This window comes from Gracilinanus agilis, chromosome 4 (assembly GCF_016433145.1).
Source record: "Gracilinanus agilis isolate LMUSP501 chromosome 4, AgileGrace, whole genome shotgun sequence".
NCBI classification, from domain to species: Eukaryota; Metazoa; Chordata; class Mammalia; order Didelphimorphia; family Didelphidae; genus Gracilinanus; species Gracilinanus agilis.
In genome coordinates, this window is record NC_058133.1 from 293,041,563 (window position 1) to 293,062,716 (window position 21,154).

General features: G+C 34.5%; 1 protein-coding gene across 2 annotated transcripts in view; it reads right to left on the bottom strand.

Annotated features, from left to right (window-relative positions):
• Positions 1-21,154, bottom strand: part of HMGCLL1 (3-hydroxymethyl-3-methylglutaryl-CoA lyase like 1) — a 216,597-nt gene that overhangs the window by 141,235 nt on the left and 54,208 nt on the right. For both annotated transcript variants that reach the window (XM_044673536.1, XM_044673535.1), the window contains 2 exons: positions 9,889-9,966; positions 9,339-9,446 (listed from right to left, as the gene is read on the bottom strand). In XM_044673536.1, the coding sequence (XP_044529471.1) occupies positions 9,339-9,446; positions 9,889-9,966 (186 nt within the window). The remainder of the gene's footprint in view (positions 1-9,338; positions 9,447-9,888; positions 9,967-21,154) is intronic.

Here is a 21,154-nt window from a genome sequence, read left to right on the forward strand (position 1 = left end):
AGGAAGGAAGGAAGGAAGGAAGGAAGGAAGGAAGGAAGGAAGGAAGGAAGGAAGGAGGGAGGGAGGGAAGAAGGATGAAATGATGTCAAGGGAAAGTAAAGGTAGAAAACTATTGCAATAGTCTAGAATCTAGATGATATATAATGACTGGCTTATCTAAGGATGGCAGTAGTGGTAAGAATAAAGAAAGGAGAATGGCTACAATGGTACTAGGGTATGTAAATGCAGAACAATAGAATTTGACAACTGATTAGATGCAGGAAAGTGAAGAAAAGAAACAAGAATCAGAGAACTCCAGGGTTCTAAACTGAAGACTCTTCGTCGCCTTTCATCTCCCCTTCCCTTCCTTCCTTTCCTTTCCATTTTCCATTTAGTCCACAAAAAGTCCCAGATCTTTTTCACATAAACTGGCCTCTAATCAGTTCTCTCTCATCTTGTAGTGTGAAAGTGATCTTCAGACCCAAGTGCAATATATTGTTTTATCACTGCTGAACTTGATTTTGTTAGATTAAGGTCACTACCCTAGCCTGTCAAGATCTATTTGGATCCTGATTCTGACATTTCATTCAACCAGTGTATTAGCTATTTCTTCCATTTTTTATGCTCAGGAAATCTGATGAACATTCCATTTATATCTTTTATTTATTTTTTTTATTTTCCAGGAGGATAGCAGTGTCATCAATTCAATTTAATAAACATTAATAAGCTGTGTGCTAGTCACTAAGAAGGCAAGTATGAAATTATGTAGCACTAGATATCAAATGGTCAACAATTTATTGGAAAGCAATAAGGTCTGAACTCTTACAAATATAATTCAAAGCTAAAAATAAGTGCAATCAAATGGTCTAAAAATGTTGTGAGAGGTATGAGAAGGCAAAGATTAATTACAGTTAGATATGAGATGGCTTCATGAAGAAGGTGGTACCCAAATTGGGCTTTAAAATAAAGATGGTGACCGAAGATGGAAAATGCCCTATTCAAATAAACAATAGAACAGGACAACAGTTGGAGAAATGAAGTTAGAAAGGTAGCCAGGAGGTACATTATGGAAGAACTATTATTATGCAAAGCTAAGAAGTTTTTATTTTATCTTATTTATCTTGATGGTGAACAGGTGAAGGAATTCAGACCTTTGAATTATGAAGATAATTATGTAAACAATGAAAGACAGATGGGAGAGAATAGAAGCTAGAGTTAAGGAGACTATTGAGAAGGGTAATAGTTGAGAGAAGATGGAGACAAACTTGGGTAGTGATAGTGGGAGTGGATGAGGGTTTGCATACACTGGTAGAACTATTGAATGTGTGTTTCTATATGGGCGTGTGGGGTAGTGAGAGGAAAAGACAAAGATTTGGGAGGCTGAATGATTGGGAAGATCATTGTTGAGTCATGTTTGACTCTGTGATCACATTTGAAAATTTTTTGGTAAAGATAGAGTAGTTTGCCATTTCCTTTTCCAGCTCATTTTACAGATGGGAAACTGAGGCAAACAGGTTTAAGTGATTTGCTCAGGGTCACACAGCTAGAATATGAGGCCAGATTAGAACTCATGTCTTCCTCACTCTAGGTCCAGTGCTCAGGGGAAATCAAAGGATCATAAAACTAGACCTAAAAAAGACCTGAGAGATCAATGAGTCCAAAACACTCATTTTACTAATGAGGAAACCAATATCCTGAGCAGTGAAATGCTTTGTCCAAGGACACAGAGCTAAATATGTGAAACAGACTTTGAACCCATGTCTTTCTGACTCAGTTTAGTGCCCCTTACTCCAAAGCAGAGGTTTCAAACATATGGTCTGCAACACTCCCACAGGCAGCAGGAGCCAGATTAAAATGTAAGTGGGAAATACAGAAAAAAATAAATAAAAATATAATAAGACATAGATAACATTACATTTTAAAACTAAGTCAATATGCTACCCACTGGGATCCTTATGCATGGATTACTGGCCACACTTCTATCTGAGTTTGACACCACTGCTCTCAACCACACATCTCCACGTTAGTGGAGTCACTGGCAGAAATAGAGAAGGCAAAGTTTATTTTGTAGTTAACAAATGGTAAGGAGACCATTTGTAAAATGTTTGTTCTAGAGCCTAGAATCTAAGTTGTACCACTGATGGAAGAATAAATTCTTTTTAACAATATTTCTAGATTCTGACTATTAGTAGCAAAAATACAATTCAGAAGCTTCTGTCCCCAAAGTCCAGCTTTCTCACTAGAGCTTTTTTCTATCATCAAAGATAAGTGAATTAATCCTCACAATCCCCCCAATAAAGTACATAAATTTCTATAATTGAGGACGAAAAGGAAAGCATTCTTTCCTATCACTATTATACTTAGACCATATTAGAAGAGTGATTTATTTCTTAGTAGTTTTTGGCACTTTATTTTCTGCTTCTTTCTTTGCACCGTTTTTATACAATTACTGAGCAAAATGCAGTCGCTGATCTGTTCCAATCATGAAGAAGTGAATATTTTAAGACAGACCCATTTTAATTAAGTGAGGTTTTATAGAAAGAGAAAAGAAACCACACAGCACAGCCAATTTAGACTTTCATTTTTGCCAAGGATTAAGCAATTACCAAGTTATTTAAATTTTTAACTTATATATTTTGATGCTGTAAGAAGAGATGTGATGGAATAAACACTAGATTGCAAATTGGGACACCTGGGATCTCCTTTTGTCTCAGTCACTCTCTAGTTTGTTTATTGTGCCTCACTTTGGGTGTCACATAACTTGTGTTCCAATTCCCCACCTATAAAACGGGAATGATAACTCAACTCAGGGGCACCCAGGTAGCAAAGTGGACAGAGTGTCAAACCTGAAGTCAGGAAGACTCATCTTTTAGAGTTCAAATCTAGCCTTGGACACTTAGCAATTGTGGGACCCTAGGCAAGTCACTTATCTTGTTTTGGCTCAAATGCTCATCTGTAAAAGGAACTGGAAAAGGAAATGGCTAGTCACTCTTAATATCTTTGCTAAAAAATTCCCAAATGGCATAAAAAAACGTAGGACACAACTGAAATGACTGAACAGCAATAACATCCAACTCAGAGGAATGTTGAGAGGCGGAAATAGCTCTACATGAGAACAATATTTTTTAATTTAAATTTATTTATTTAGTTGCTTGTTACACTAAAATAACCAGTCAACTCCCTTCCTTCCCCCTCTTCTCCCAATTAAAGAAGGCATCAATTAACAAAATAATATATGTAAAACTATGTCTTATTTATTTGTTTTTATCAGTTCTTTCTCCAGAGGTGACATACAGAAGTCATTCTTCAAACAATATTTCTGTTACTACATATAATGTTCTCTTGGTTCTGCTTGTTTTGCTCTTCATAATTTCATGTAGGTCTTTTCATGTTTTTCCAAAATCAACCTGCTTGTCATTTCTTACATCACAGTAGTTTTCCATCACATTCGTATTGCACAAATTGTTTAGCTAGTCCCCAATTGATGGAGAACCCTCCAGCTTCTGATTATTTTTTTTTAAACCCTTAACTTCGGTGTATTGTCTCATAGGTGGAAGAGTGGTAAGGGTGGGCAATGGGGGTCAAGTGACCTGCCCAGGGTCACACAGCTGGGAAGTGTCTGAGGCTGGGTTTGAACCTAGGACCTCCTGTCTCTAGGCCTGGCTCTCACTCCACTGAGCTACCCAGCTGCCCCCTTCTGATTATTTTTTGCTACCACAATGAGAATTGGCATAAAAGTTTTAGGAGAGTAGGATCTTTTCCTTTTTCAGTGATCAACATAGGAAACAAATCTAATAGTCATATTTCTGGGTCAAAAGGTATAAACAGTTTTATAACTCTTTGATCATAATTTCAAGTTGTACTCTAAAATGACTGGATCAGTTCCCAGTTCAACCAACAGTATATTACTGTCCCCATTCTTCCACACCCCTCCAACATTCATCATTTTCCTCTTTTGTTATTTTGGCCAATTATCCGATAAGTATGAGATGATAAGTTTTGTTTTGATTTGCATTTCTCAAATCTATAATGTTTTAGAGCATTTTTATAGTTACATATAGCTTTGATTTTTTTAATCCAAAAACTGTAGTTATATGTTTTAACCATTAATGAAGTGGGGTGGGTCTAAGTAACTTTAAAAGCAAAAACTCATTTTTACCACTATTCCCTATTATTTTAAACTGGTTTACTAATTGAAAAAATTAACTAAACTTTACTACAATTAATAAAAATATTTTATTATATTTTAAAGCATATAAGTAATTTGGTAAATTGATGTAATGAAATCCTATTGTATTATAGGACACACCAAAAACTCTTTGAGAAATTCAAAGAAAAAGAGGAAGATGTGTTCAATTTGATAGAAAACAGAGAAATCAGAACAAGAACTATATATATATATATATATAGGATGGCAACAATAATGTAAATGAAAACAAAATTAACTCACATTAAATAAAATTATCAATCTCAAACTTAAGAGTATGGATGATGAAACATATTGTCCTCCTCTAGGTAGAGATGTAAAATTCATCGTTTTCCGATTATACACAGTGGCAAATGTGTTGACTGTTTTGATCAGTTTTGTTTAATTTTTCCTTTGACTCAAGGAAAGATCATATGGATGTGAATATATTGAGAAATGAGTAAAAATTAAAATCATCAACTAAATTTTAAAATGATTTGAGTAATATTTAATACTGTTGAACTAAAATGATTCTTTTATTCCTATAACTATGTTATTGTTCTTCAGGCATTTCAATTGACTCTGTGCCCCGATTTATGGTTTTCTTGGCAGATACTGGAATAGTTTGTAATTTCCTTCTCTGGCTCATTTTATAGATGAGAAAACGAAGGCAAACAGGGTTTTGTAACTTGCCCAGGGATACACAGCTTATAATCTGAGACCATATTTGAACTCAGATCTTCTTGACTCCAGGCCTATAGTTCTATCTTCTGTGCTCTGTAGCTGCCTCCTATAACTATGGTTTATTATTATTCTCATCAGAATGATTATTGTTATTCTTTCCAGCTAAATTGGAGTCAATTTTTGAACCTATTCTGCCTAGTACTTCAAATTGTACTTAAAAAAAAGTAACTTTTTTTTTCCTTTTTTCCTTCCAGTTCAATTGTAAAACGCGTGCACTTTTTGGTGGCAGGCATTTTATCATTGTTGGCTATTTGGATTATAGGTGCGGGATCCTGTTTTATATGGCACCTTGCTACTGTGGATTTTTTTTTTCTTTTGGCTGTTTTCAGTAAGAAACTCTTTGCCAAGCAAAACAGTAGGAGGGAAACTATAAAAGAACTTGAAAATACTAAAAAAAGAAATAAGTGAACAAGCAGTGATCTAAACATAACTGGGAGTACTATTCCCATGACCTATGGCCAAGGAAGGGAAAAAATGAAAAGAAAATGTACATAATCAAGAAGGGATTCCATTTCAGAACCATAGCCCTTTATCTTTAAATGGTACAGCATTCACTGTAAATAGCTTGTGAGCAGTTAGGCTAAAACAAAAATATTCTAAGCCAAGTCTCAGATAAGATTCCTCAAAATCAGACAAATCTGATTTAAATTTCTTCCTGAATAGGTTTTGTAAAGGAAAAGAAAATTATATAGTGTAGTTTTAGCAAAGAAAGCCATGTTATGAACCATCTTTGCTTGCTGCACGTTTTGCAGCTTCCTTTAAAAGAATGAAATGAATTAAGTTATGTGATGATATAAGCAGCAAAAAATTCTGCTCAAAATAGGCAGCGTAAATGAACTCTGATAATATATACAATTATAAAATCAAACCGCAAACACAGTTGGAAATTTAAGGGTAACAGTCCTTTAAAAATTAATTATATGCCATCTTTGACCCAGGCATATCATTCACCATTCGATGATTTATTTAAGCCACAAATAGCTTGCAATGCTTAAACTTGGATTAGTACTAAAGATGAAATACAATAATACGAAATCTCTTGTAGTTGCTAGCATAAAAGTCATTCAGTTTTACAAATCAAATAATTTAAACAAATCAGACTCTACCTAATTTTAAATTCTTTCCCCCTCTCCCAACAACCTAATTCGGGGAGGGAAAAGATCTCTCTCAGATGAGATGTAATTACCTTTTTGAGGACAGAACTTTATCAGTAGCTATATGGGGGAAAAGGTCATTTATTTGATGTTACCCTGATGCCCTAGGAGAGTTCATTCATCTCACAAGAATAAACAACTTACTATAATCATAAGGTCTAGCCTGACATCGTTTATATCTCCTGACATTTATATCACATCTCTCTATTCAATTCAGAATATATTAGAATCATTTCCCCATTTTTCCTCAAAGAGGCACTACTTTCCCTTTCCATTCATACAGATGTTTCTGTTAGAAAGGAATAGTTGAGGAGACTATCTGTTCTGTCCTTAAAATGCTTTTTGGCTCCCTCCTTCTAAATGTCATGAAGTAAGTGCTAAAGTTGGCCTAATGGCCAAGCAGATTTGGCCTAAAGGGGTAAAACCAGACTACCCCCTCCCCACCAGAGGGCAATCATTTATTTGTCTGGATTTCTGCGAAGTAATTGATGCCTGGGTGACTTTTGAGGGGCCAAAGGAAAGAGAACAATGGGCTTTCTTTCCTGAAAATTTCCCACAGTGATCTGGTATCATGTCCACCAAATTATGGAGCAGCTAGATGTGGTGGTGGATAGAGTGTCGGGCTTGGAGTCAGGAAGACTCATCTTTGGAAGTAGAAATCTGGCCTCAGACACTTACTAGTGGTGTGATCCTGGGCAAGTCACTTAACCCTGCTGACCTCAGAGTTTCCTCACCTATAAAATAAGCTAGAAAAAGAAAATGGCAAACTACTCTAATATCTCTGCCAAGAAAACACAAATGAGGACACAAAGAGTTGGACATGACTGAAATGACTAAACAAAAACAAACCACTTGGCTTTCCTCTAAAGGCAATCAAACTAACGTTAAAAGAAGGCAGCATGATGTAGTGGAAAAACAGAAAATGACCATGGGTTTGTTCTGTGGTGGAAAAAAATATTGAATTTGAAGTCAGAAGACCCAAGTTCAAATCCCGATTTGTCACTAATTGGATGACCTATATGGCAGGCAAATACTGTGGTAGGCTTTGTGGATAATAAGAGAAAAATAAAATAAAGCCCTTAAATTACATTTATAAACAAATAGAGAAGATAATATGCTTATTTATAAGTATATTAAAAATAGATAAAACATAAATAAATTGAAATTCATGACAGTAGAGTCACTATTAATTAAGGGGAACACGAAACCTTATGGAGAAGAAGGTGGCACTTGATTTAAACTAAGGATCCTAAGAAGTAAGAAATGAAGAATTTCAAGTATCATGCAAAGTAAAGACCTGGAGGTGGGAGATGGGATGTCACATATGAAGAGTAAATCTGGCTGAACCGGTAGCATCTATAAAGGGGCGCAATATACAATAAAGTTGGAAAGGTAAGTTGAGCTAGGGTGCAAAGACCTTAAAAGGTCAAATGGGGTAGTTTTCTTGAATCCTAAAGGTTATCATCTCTTCAAGCCCTTGTAATTTATTGAGTTGGAGAGCAACATGGTCAGACATACTCTTTAAGGAAATTACTTTGGCAGGTATGCGACAAATAAATTGGAAAAGAGAGAGATATGAAGAAGAAGACCAATTAGGAGGCTATTGTAATGAAGCCAAATAATTTACACAGAGCTACATTGAGCTCATATGTGAAATGATGTGATAATTATAAATCTTACAATAATAAGAATCAGTCACCAAGAAAACAAAGCTAGAAATGCTCTAAAAGTCTGATGATTTTTTGGTAGTTCCAGTTTTGTGCTAAGATTTTATGTATTTCGCCTATATATGTACATACCAACTATGTGGTAGTTCTCTGTTTGGAAAAAGGTATGTCACCTTTTAAAGCAATAGTAAAAAATTTTTTTACCATTTTTACCTGAAAAAAAAAAAAACAAACAGATAGAAATACCAAAGCAACTACAAAAGAAGAAATTCCTACCTAATTATTTATAAAGGATCTGTGTGGTAGGTCCCAGCCTGTTCATCATCATTTCTATTAAGAAGATTAGGAATCTAAACCAGAAAACTGATTTCTGCCATGTCACTCATTAACTTGAAAGTTAACTACTCACATTTTCAGCACATAATAAGCAATCTCATAATTGCTACCTGAGAGTTCTATCCACCGTGAGAGTACAATGAACAGGAAATATCTCACTATTTACTGCCAAATTTTTATCTAGGTTTGCTATAGTCTCAGGTTACTTGAAGTACTGAATTAAATCTTCAAATGACACAGAATTGCAAATGATAGTAAACATAGTAGATAACAGAATAGAACATGTAAAAAGTGATCTTGACAGTCTATAAGGATAGGCTGAAATTGATATGATGAAATGTAATGGGATAAAGGCCTGAATTATGGAGGGAGTAGGCTCTTTGGTTAAAAAGTGCTGGGAGACAAAAAGACATGAGTTTGTCCATCTTCTGATACATATGTGTATACTGGATATGTAATCCTAAGAAAATTAATTAACTTCTCAGTGATGGCCGAAACAATAATGCAGACCAGAGAGAGCAGGTAAAGGATTACCATTGGTAGAGTCCCTCAACAGGAGTTTCCTCTTGCACCAATGAAAGCACAAGTCTGGTCTTTAAAAAAATAAAAAGACCTAGAGCTGAATTTCAAATTTCAACTATCAAAATGGAGAAGTCAAAAAAAAAAAGCAGAAGCTGATGAATTTTATTTTAGATGCCAATCAGTACAAAAGTTGAAATGGATTTGGTGTCAAAAAGACCTTGATAAAAACTCTACCTCAGGCCCCTACTAATTGCAGAATTACAGGCAAGTCACTGAACCTTCCAACCTCAGTTTCCTTATCTGTAAAGTTGGAACAAGAATAATTCCTCCAATACGGGGTTATTAGATGGTATGTATAAACTGTTTTGCAAACCCTCAAGAACTTTTATGAGTGGCAATTATAATGGCTTGGAAAGAAAATGAATATGAAAATATACCAATTATATTACTTTCTGGCTAGTATTTTTTTTTCTGGTTTTTCAATAATTATCTGATGAGTTTACATCAGAAACATAAGGACTGGGGGCAGCTGGGTAGCTCAGTGGATTGAGTCAGGCCTATAGACAGGAGGTCCTACATTCAAATCCAGCCTCAGACACTTCCCAGCTATGTGACCCTGGGCAAGTCACTTGACCCCCATTGCCCACCCTTACCACTCTTCCACCTAGGAGCCAATACACAGAAGTTAAGGGTTTAAAAAAAATTAAAGAAAAAAATAAATATAAGGACTAAATTCTATAATTTACATACCTGAGGAACCCATTTGGAAGATACAAAGCTGGTCACTTCTATTACGGATAAGCCTGTTTTGGAAAGTTGATTGATAAACTCAATTTTGATATCTGTAGGTACAATGACCTTGAAAAAGGAAAAAATATGAGTATTAATATACTGAGAGACATAGTTTTTTATAAAAAGAAAAATAAATCATCATTAAAAAGGCAATAAATTTATAAAATGAGATAAAAGATGTAAAGTATTTTGTCAGTCTTAAGGCATTATATAAATTGTGGTTCTTAATATTATTAAAGGAATTATGCAAATATTTATTAAGGACATATATTTCGGTATACTTGTACCTGTACATGGCTTACTTCAATAGAATGTAAGCTCCTTGAGGGGAGGGATAGTTTTGTTTTTCTCTCTGGTATCATCATGACCTAACAGTGTTTGGCATGCAGTATTATTAAAAATGTGTTGATAGACAAATGATGTTAAAAAACACTACTATGAATAATTTTTAAAATATAAACATTTACAATTAATATTTAACACAAATCTCACAAATATATACATTTACCTTTTCATTTTGTAAGCCATCTCTGGGTCCAACTTCTACTATCTTGACATACTCAGGAAATCCTGATAATTGTGTCACCTAAAATATATTTTAAAATCATGAGAAAAAAAGATAACTTTTACATTGTTATAATTACTCATTTAAATTTGAAGAATCACAATGATTTAAAGGTTGGAAAGACCTCAGAGATCATGTTGTCCAACTACACCTGAATAAGAATTGCTTTTATAACAGATATAACAAGTGGTTTAGTATATTCAAATTCAACAGATATTTCCTATGTAGCTTTTGCCTGGCACTATTCAAGGTGCTGGGAAACAAAAACACACATAAAATAATCCCTGCCCTCCAGGAGCTAACTGGAAAGCTAAAAAAATGCATAGATATACAAAGAAAAATATAATTTGAGGAATGAGAGAATTAGCATCTTGGAGACATCAGGAAAAGATTCACAGAAGAGAAAGAACTGAACTGAATGAACCTAGTGCTTAACATAGTGCCTTCATATAAAGTAGACTCAATAAATGCTCATTGACTTCGAAGAAGATAAAACTTCTGAAAGGAAAGAGTGAGGAATGGTGGAAGAAAGATTATATAACTTCTAGAGACCAAAAAAAAATGCAGACCTTTTTGTTATTTGGTCATATCCAATACTTTATGACCCCATTATTATTATTTTTTTGTCAAAGATACTAGAGTAGTTGGCCATTTCCTTTTCCAGATCATTTTATAGATGAGAAAACTGAGGTCAAGAAGGCTAACTGACTTGACCAGACACTAAGTGTCTAACGTCAGGTTTGAACTCCTAAAGATGAGTCTTCCTGACTCTAGGACTGATACTCTATGCATTGAGTAATCTCACTGCCCCATGTAGACTAGGGGATAGCTATTAATTTCTGAAGATTTGAAAATTACTGTAGGAAGGTCCTGACTCTCTAATTTATATACCCTTTATTAAAATGAGTATATATAGGAATATATATATATATATGTATATATATATATATATATATATTTGGGATCCACAACAAAACAGGGTCTAGGTCAGCCTAAGGAGCTACTTTATGAATTATCTTGATTTTGAAAGTTTATGAATTCCTGAGTTGGGTACTAACTATTCAGAAAGAGAGAATTTCCTTAATAATACATTTTAGAGGAAAAGAGGAATACCAAAGGGAAGATGATACAGTAAGGTAACCAAATTTATGAGATGAAAGGGGCAGAAATCTGGAGTTTCAACCCTCAGTGTTAATTGCTATGAATTGCCCAAACAGTATAGGTCTGAGATGAATGAAAAATATCTAATTTGTAGTTCTATCAAGGGTCTTTACCACAGTGACTGCAGTGTGTTATTGAAATGTTTTATAATTCCTATATTTATTCATGTGCACTTTTGAGTCCTTTCTATATTTTCTGTGATGAAGAAATAAGTTATTCTATATGAGATGTCCATATTTAACACTGGGTACTTTTGTAGGAAGGTATCCAATCACCCACTTTGAAGGAAATAGTACCTATGAGACACATCTAAGCTTTGTTTCAGAAATTTTGCCAGACCCTTACTCCAAGGTGTGGGCAAAGGCAAAGAGAGAAGTTGGCCTCTTTGGGGGTCAGCCTTCTCCCCAAATGAACCCAGGTCTGTGTGAATACAGAATCCCTCAGGATCAGCCCCTAGGCTACAGGATACACTAAGGTTTTGTAAATGTGAGAACATTTCTATATGAAATATTTTCTTAATCATAACTTCCCTTAAACATTAAACTTGAAACCAGATTGTAATTTGTTTGAGGACATGGACTCTGTTCTCTATTTCCTCTCTATCCCCCATAGCACCCTGGAAGTCAACCAACAAGTATCTGAGTGCCTGCTATTTGTAATGGACTGTGTTAGCAGCTGTGGGGAATAGAAAAGAAAAATGAGGATCCCAGTCCCCTATATTGGCTTGGAGAGTCTTAGCTTTATGCAGAAGTTTAGTAGGCATTAATACCAAATGCATTAAGCTTTTGATTATGGGTGCATCTTACCTCACACCCAATGGAAGGCAATTAGATCTAAATACTTCGTGGTTGAAAATAAAGAAGAAAGTGCAAGGAGACAGAGCCAAATGGATCACTATCATTTGAAAAACAATTTTAAACGTCATTAAGTTATTAGAAAATAATTATAAAGCACACGAGATCCAGTGTATTGGGTCCCCAGTGCTTTGTAATCATTTTATTATTGAATTCCTCTCACTGTTTTCATTTATATTAGACTCATAATTTTCCAAGTAACACCATTGTACATTAGCTGGCTTTTGGTGCCTTCCTCATCTCTGTCTTCAGTTTCCTTTTCTATGCTGTCTTCCTCTATTCAACTGGAAGTTTCTCAATAGCAGTGATCATCACTTTTTCTTATTTGCATTCTTTGTGACTAGCCTAGTGCCTAAGCAGAGAAGGCTCTTAATGTTGACTGAATAGAAATTTAATTGAATTGATGACAGCTAGAACTGGAAAAAATCTTGACACAGTAGAATGAAAGGCTGAATCTAATAATATGAATAATGAATATGAAAATGTGTAAGGATAAGTGTAAAGTTCTTTCCTAAAAAATTTTTTTTAAATCAACTATATAATTACAGAATGGTAGAGGTTTAGCTAAGGCAAAAGGACACAGTGAATAGACTGCCAGGTTTGGGGTCAAAAAGACTCCCCTTCTTAAGTTCAGATCTGGCCCCAAGACACCTACTAGCTGTGTGACTCTGGGCAAGTCACTTAACTCTGCCTCAGTTTCCATCTCTGTAAAATAAAATAAAATTTAAAAATCTGTAAAATATTAAAAATAAAATATATGTGTAAAATAATCTGGAGAAGGAAATGGCAAACCACTCCAGTACCTTTGCCAAGAAAACCCCAAATAGGGTCACAAGGAGTTAGACATAACTGAACAACAACAAAAAGAGGCTTAGCTAAATAAAAGATCCCATGAAATAGATTCTAGGGCTTTATTAAAATGTAATATGAGTCAACAGGTGACATGGAAAGGAAAAAAATGCTAAATGATCTTAAACTGCATTAAGAGAGGCAGGATGAGGATGAGAAAGATTTTTACCTTGAACAGACCATATCTGAATTATTATGACCAATTCTGGATACGACTTTGTAGTAAGTAAAAACAACTTCCTCCAAAAAATCTTTCTGGAAGATTGTGAGAGCACAGTAGAAAATGTTGCATGAGGATAGGCTGAATGGACTAGAGATGCTGGTACAGCTGAAAGGAGCCTGACACTAGTCAGACCTGGGTTAAAATTCTGCCGTGCATTGTACACAATGTGTAACCTTGAACAAGTAAGTAATTTGACTCTCCTGGGTCTCCATCTGCTGAGAGGTAAATTAAGTTAGAGTAGATGCTCTCCAAGGTCCCTTCTAGTTCTAGATCTGTATATCAGGTCTTATATGGAGTGTTTTTAAAGGCGATCATGCAAAAGAAGAATAAAAACTTGTTTTATTTGAGCCCAAATATGAGAACTAAGAATAATGGTTTGAGGTTACAGACAAGAGGTTTCGCTCCATTATCAGCAATGGGATTCATGTGGATACCAGATGACCATTTGTTGTGGAATATGATAGAAGGAATTTCTGTTCAGAAATGGCTTAGATTAGATAACCTCTGACACTAAGATCATAGCATTCAGTGCTATTCCATCCAAGTCAACACTATAACATCTGCTATATTTTATATGAAGGGGATGCAATGGATCTACCATTCCTAGGACATATGTTTTGAGATTTATCTTTTCTAGGTGGTATGTTATATTTCTGTTGATGTATATGTATTGACATAGCTACAAAATGATTAGGAGACACAAGTGCAGTTTTTGACTATAGGACAAAACAAAACTAACTTGTTTAGAGGCTCAGAGCAATAATTTTGGAATAATTAGTATGATGTTCTCTAAATAGCTGGGCTAATTGGCCACAAAAATTGTCCATATTAAGGTGTTTATAGCTCACCTTTCACAATTGCCACCAAATTCTCTATCTCCATAAAAGATGGAGATTACAAACTCAAAAAGAGAGAAAATGATGAGGACCCTCCTTTCTATGAGAAGTCTAGATGTAAGAAGTTAGAAAAAAGCCCTGGGAATTTTCATATCTACCAGTGCCCTTAATGTTGAATCTTCATACCCACATACAAAACACCAGGTAGCAGAATGGTCAAAGTGTGCCTTTCATGAGCCAGTTTTACGCACCAGGGAAGCAATATGAGAGACTATCTATTGACTGAGGTTTACTAGTTAAAACATCCAAGTCACCCCTTCAAATTGGACTTAAAAAGCTTCCCAAAGATGTCGACTCGAATCTACCACACCAATGCAACTATCAGCAATTTGGAAATAAGTCTTGATTGATGACACATGTTAAAACCAGTGGAAATGCGCATTGGCTTTGGGGGAGAGAAGGTCAGGGAGTGAAGGAGAAAGTAAGAACATGAATCATGTAACCATGATAACTTTTCTAAAAAATAAAAATTATTTTTAAAAAAAAGCTCCCCAAAGCTACATAATTTTCTAGATAATTTATGTCAAATGGTCTCCAACCAATAGTTCAAAAGCTCTTATAAATATATTTATTTTTGCTCTTAAAAGATGTAGTTAAAAGCAAAGGTATTTAATTAAAAAATATAGAAATAAAAATAACTTCCATACCCTTAGTGAAGATGAGCATTATGAACAGTCTGTAAAAAATGCATAATTCAGTGATACAGGTAATACATACATATATGAGGAAAATATGCAATAACAAATAATAAATGGAGGGGTATCACATGCCTCTAATATTTCCGAGCTGACATTGTCTTTTGATGATACCATTGTGGTGATTTCTGCTGGGCCTGATCCATAACAGAATTTCCCTTCACCATTCCCTCCTGTCTCTGTTTCTACTTTCCGTCAACTGGACAAAGTCATATAATTCTCACTGACACATTCACATGAGGGTTAGTAACTATCTTTCCTGTAGGAAAAGTTGCAGCTCTATCAGATCAATATTTCAGTCACCTCCACCAATGGCTCTTAGTTATATTCATCAGATGAGATGCTCTTTCCAAAACTACCTGATATTCTCTTCTCCGACCACTGAAAGCTGGTGCAGTTAGTAAGCAATTTCCATGCAGAAATGGCAACAGTGTGACTGACTTTTTTCCCCCAATTTTGAACACTGGCTATTTTAACTGAGCAAATAGAATAATATAATATCAGACAAAAAAAATGTGTCAGCACCTCTAAGTGAATAATCTTGCCATCTATTTTCTTTTTTTTTCTTTTTTCAGATTCCATGTCAATACAAATTTTTAATAATCTTTTCCTGATATTTTGCAATGACTTTTGAACCAGCAATCCTAAAACAAAGACTTACAGTTTTGTGGGCACATTTGAAAATAACTGATTTTTTTTTCTAAAATTATTTTAAGTGAATATTAGCTATGGTTAAATGTTAACATAATAATAGTTCATATTTGTACAACTTTTTAAAGTTTATAAAGCACATTCATTATAATCACCATGTGAGCTAGGTAGTATAAATATAACTATCCCTACATTTATAATTGAAGAAATTGAGATTCAAGCATATATTAAATGACTTGCCCAAGCTTTCAGAGCTAGTTAGTGTCAGAGTTTGGATCTGAACCTAATCTCCTAACTGTAGTTCTAAGGTTTTTTTACACTCTGCTATATGATGCTTCCCAGAAGACCTAACTCAAATTTTACCTTCTCATGAAGCTTTCCCTAATTTCCCCAATCTCTCTACCTCTCAAATACACAGAGGTATTAGCTCTTCCTTACCAAACCTCATAGCACTTTGTTATTTTTCATATGTACTTTTGAAAGTCAGTGTTCCATGATGGACAGAGAAGTAGCCTCAAAGCCCTAAAAACCTGGGTTCAAGTTCTATGATCATATTGGTTCTGTAAAACTGGAAAAAAAAAAAGCACTTAGATGACCAGAACTCAAAGCTCTATAGCCTAAAAGTTGCAGAGAAGTTTCTGATGTGCATTTGTAAGGGGTGCTTCCTTGTCAGGGAAGTCTCTCTTCCAATGGAATTACAAATCCAACCCTTATCCCCACACCCATCAATTTTTAGCATTTAAGAATCTATACTACAGTTAATTCCAGTACACAAATTTAAAAACAGTCTGAGATCCATTTAAATGAAAAGAGGAAAAATATGAAATAAAAGTAAAGATAATCAATAATAACATTACCCAAAAAGGTGATTTAAAAGACAGTAACAACTATCAATATAACATCCTCATTTATAAGAGAATTATCTATCTATGCACTTAGTGCATCCTTGAAAATATGAGAAGGAAATAGGCAAGCAAACTCAGATGATTTTGTATAATATATGAGCTCTTATCTACTATATTTTACTACTCTCAAAAAATGTTATTTACTTATCAAAGTAAAATGTAAATCCTAAAGGCTCTCTTTTAAAATTATATCTCCTGCCTATATGTAAAGCTCATGCAAAACTCCACAACAGAAATAGTCATAAATATAATTTTGTTAGTGATGCCTTGCTTATTTATCAGTAATGATCACAAGACATCTTCAAATGGACAATGGATGACTTGTCTGAGGTATAGAGGAGATTCCTGTTTTAGTGAAGGTTAAGATCCTTTGCCTCTGAGATTACTGACAACTCTTAAACATGATGTAATTTTGGACATATACATCTGACAAGTCATCTGACAAGGAGATATGTCCTCAGCAAAGGTATGTTCGATAGAGCATAAAGGATGTGCTTCAAAAAGCCCAAATGTGAAAAAATGTCTACCATCCCATCTTTCACTTCTGTGACAAAGGTGAGTTTTCCATAAAAAGACAAAACCATCCCCAAACCTGATTTGTCTTTGCTTCTCTGACACAGATTCCTGATCCCCTAAGAACATAAAAAGTCCCACACATATGAAGTCACAGTTTTTCAGACTTGGTGGGTTCTTGCAACCATGTAAATCATTATATCCTTCACTACTGACCTGCTGACTATTTTCATTTCCAGAAGGATATGAGTGACACAGCAACAACTAAGTACTATGCTATCTTTGCTGCATTGAGGCAAAATAAAACTTTTTGTTAATGATTGATGCAGGAGTGCCTCATTAAATGCCAAAATCTAAATGAAATAAGAGCATATTAACTACTAGACCTGCCTCTAATAAAGCAGAAGAGAGATTTCCTAGAGATAGTGAGATTCTCCAAATGTTCTTCTTTACTGGTAATATAGTTTAGATGGCATCAAGCCCTATAAAAACTAAATGATTTGCAACTTGAAAGCTGTGGTCAGTCAAAATGCATTAGCCTAGCAATATATACAAAGGTAAAAATAACCAAACAAAAGCATGTTAATGAATGTTATTGCTCAAGTTCTCATCTACAGTTGGACAGTCAGTTCGATAAGTAGATCCACATCATTTCCTATGAAAGAGCCATAGAATTAAAGACAAGAGAAAACTGGATTTGAATCCTATTTTCCAGCACCTAATTGTTAGTTGAATTACTTGGTTAGTCACTTAATCTCTATTCATTCTAAACCATGTTTCCTCCATTAGTAAAATGGATCCTACTTTATAGAGTTGTTATAAGGAAACAAATTAATGTATAAAAAATGCTTTGTGAAAAAAAGTAATGTAAAAATGCTAGCTATTATTCTATGGTGGACAGGCTTTTATGGGAACAGTGACCTGAGCCCAGAATTGAATTGTGAAAAGAGTTGGATTGCATATGAACAACTATGGGGTGTCTTCAGTGATAACAAGCTACTCACTGACACAAAAGTCCATCTTTTCAACACTAATATTCTTCCATGGATGCCGTATGGCTGTGAATCAAGGATTTCCAAGATCTATGAAGGATCAAAATTATAGGTGCCCCAAAGGTCAATGGAGAAATGTGTCATAGGGGAAAGTAGGTTATAGTATATTGCCTATGATGACTTATGTGCTAGCAATGTTGTAAAACACATCATCAAGGGCAAGCAAAACTCAAAAAGCAGATGTGTTGATAATATTGGAAGACTAAGAGATAACATATGGTCAAGCCAAGTGTTACATTTATATTCGCAAAAAGAGGCAATCCTCTAAAATATAAGAAGAATTAAAGTCATAGATTGTTGAAGAACAATGAAGTGAAACATGGTGGCAATGCCATTACTATGTCTATATCCCAAAGAGATCAAAGACAGGGGAAAAGATCCTACTTCAATAAAAATATACATAGTAGCTCTTTCTATGGTAGCAAAGGACTAGAAACTGGGGGTTGTCCATCAATTAGGGAATGACTAAACAAGCTGTGGTATGTGATTGTAATGGAATACATTGTGCCATAAAAATCACAAATAAGATAATCACAAAAAAACCTGGAAAAACTTACATTGAGTGATATAAAGTGAAGCAAGCAGAAATGGAATGTTATACACAATAAAAATAATAATGTATAATGATCAACTGTGAATGACTTTCAATAACAGAAGAATCCAGGACAACTACAAGGGATTCATGATGAAAAAAAGGCTATTTGCTGCCCCAACAGGAACTGACAGAGTTTGAATGCCAATTGAAATATATCATTATTCATTTTATTTCCTCCCTGAATTTTTCTTGTTCATGCAATATGTATTCTTCCATACTATGATGAACACTGAAATGTTATATGATAACATAATTATAACCCATATCATATTACCTGCCTTTTTGTGGAGGGATGAAGATTGAGAGGGAGAGATGGTGGATTGCAAAATTTCAGAAAATAATTATTGAAAATTGTACCAACAGGTGATCTGGAAAAAGAAATAATTAGAAAAAGCATGGTGGATGTAAGCAGTCTGTACCACATTGGAAACCATGGTATTAAAGATGTCAAACCGACATATTGGCAAATTTTTAAACAACAGATTGGTCATATGACAAGAGGCAGGACAGTTTCCATTATTTTTGCTCAGTGTCAGAAGAAATCAAAGAAAGCCCCAAACACATTGAGTTGTCTCCTCTTAGTAAACATATTTGTGGATATGGGCAAGAGTTTCAAAGGATGGGTAGGCATGAATGAGTTGCCATCTGCATTGTGGAGAAATACAAACATCAGTGACATCATAGATCCTATTGAATATTTGAATTCAAGGAAGTTTTACAGTATGCTGTACAGATCCTTCTCAGAGGATCTATCAAAGAACATATACAATAGTTTCATAGGATAAGAAGATACTTAATAAATACTTATTAAGCAGTAGATTGAAGGCAGTTGAATGCTATGATCTATACCAGTAGAGGGAGTACCCATATCATCAACATCAAAGTATCAAAAAACACTGACATGCTATTAATAGATTTTTATATTTCCTTAGTACCTAGCACACATAGGTTGTAAATAAATATTTATTGAATGAGTGAGTGAGTGAATATTACTTCATTGTTATTCTTTGTCCTTACTCAAGCCCAAGTTCAGCACTGATTTGGGAATACATATAAATCCTACCTAAATTTAACAATTATTATACTATCATTATTAACAAAATAAAATAGCAAATATCTGGCATGTGTATGATGCATTTTACTTTTACATTAATTATCCCCTTTAATGCCCCAAACAACAATGTAATATGAGTACATAAATAAGCATTTTCTTCATTTGCAGATGAAAAAACATAGAGTTGGAGAGATTAAATGATTTCTTAAGTGATAATAAGAGATTCAAGGTCAAAACCAATTTTACTGAGGTCTACTTTTTTTTTTTTTTTTTAATACTTACCTTCTGTCTTAGAATCAATACTACTATACTGGTTCCTACACAGAAGAATAGTAGTAAGGGCTATGCAGTTGTGGTTAAGTGACTTGCCCAAGGTCATAAAGTTAGAAAGTTTCTGAAGCCATATTTGAACCCAGTACCTCCTGTCTCTAAGTCTAGCTTTCAATCCACTGAGCTACCCAGATGAGCCATGGCCTATCTATTCTAATGTTCCTAAACTTTAGGTATAATATGCTAGAGTATGGAAAAAAACACAGTGATTTCCTTGATAAGAGAGATCCCCTCAAATCCTGTATCTGACATTCACAAGCTAGGAGAGAAAAGGCATATGACTTTCTAAGCCACAGTTTCTTTATCTATAAAATGAAGTTAATACCAAATAAACAGTTCTTGTCTCATGGGGTCATTATGAGGAGAAAATGATAAAAAATATGTAAAGTATCTTATGAAATTAAGAGTCACATAAACATAACAATGATTACTGAAAATAACATCGCTGAATAATAAGGTCTCATAAAAAAATCATGATTTTTTTTTTTTTTTACTGAATGAGATCCTCAAGTTCTAAATGACCAGGATAAGCGGAATATTTGCATATTCACTAAGGAAAAATATAGCAAAAGATAGTCTTTATTCCTAGGGTCTTTCAAACTTACATAAGCAAAAATACAAATAGATCTGCTGTCTACAAACTCTACTTAGGTATTTGCCTCCAAGTTGTGATAACTGGTGGCTTCTAGATATAAAAGTAAATCCCTTGGTTGTGATAGTTACCATTCCTTACTCCCTTTCCCACCATATTCACCTCTCCCCACCCCAAAGATTGCTCTTTCCCTAGGAAACTGACACCATCCCACAGTAGAAATTTCCAGACAGATTTTTATATGTCCCACTCACCACTACTTGTACTAAACTTGAAGAGTGATTTTATGTGTAAATAAAGACTTTATGAGGATTGAAATATCCTGTCCCACAGCAACTATTCCCAAGGTGAATCTCTACACCAAGGCCAAGTAAAATGCTCCCACAACACTGACAATAAGTCTAAAAAGACTAACTCATGTGTGCCTATTCACAACTGAATAAGGCATAATTTTCTTTAACAGTGAAACTTTTTTTTTTCCAAAAAAAGGACATGACATTAGATTCAAATTTCCCAGAAGGAACTTTATTTTTAATATCTCATGTAAATAGTTCACATGGCAAATTTCATTGAAAATTAAACCTCCCCATTTCTGTCATTTGTAATTTCTCATGAGTCATATCCTCTTTTTCTCTAAACTTAGACTGAAACAAATAAAATAATATCACTGATATAACAGATGCCTACAGAAATCTCTATCCTCAGAATAGTCAAAAGAAGTTTCCTTCAATAGATTTCATTAAAGGAAAGGAAAGGAAAGGAAAGGAAAGGAAAGGAAAGGAAAGGAAAGGAAAGGAAAGGAAAGGAAAGGAAAGGAAAGGAAAGGAAAGGAAAGGAAA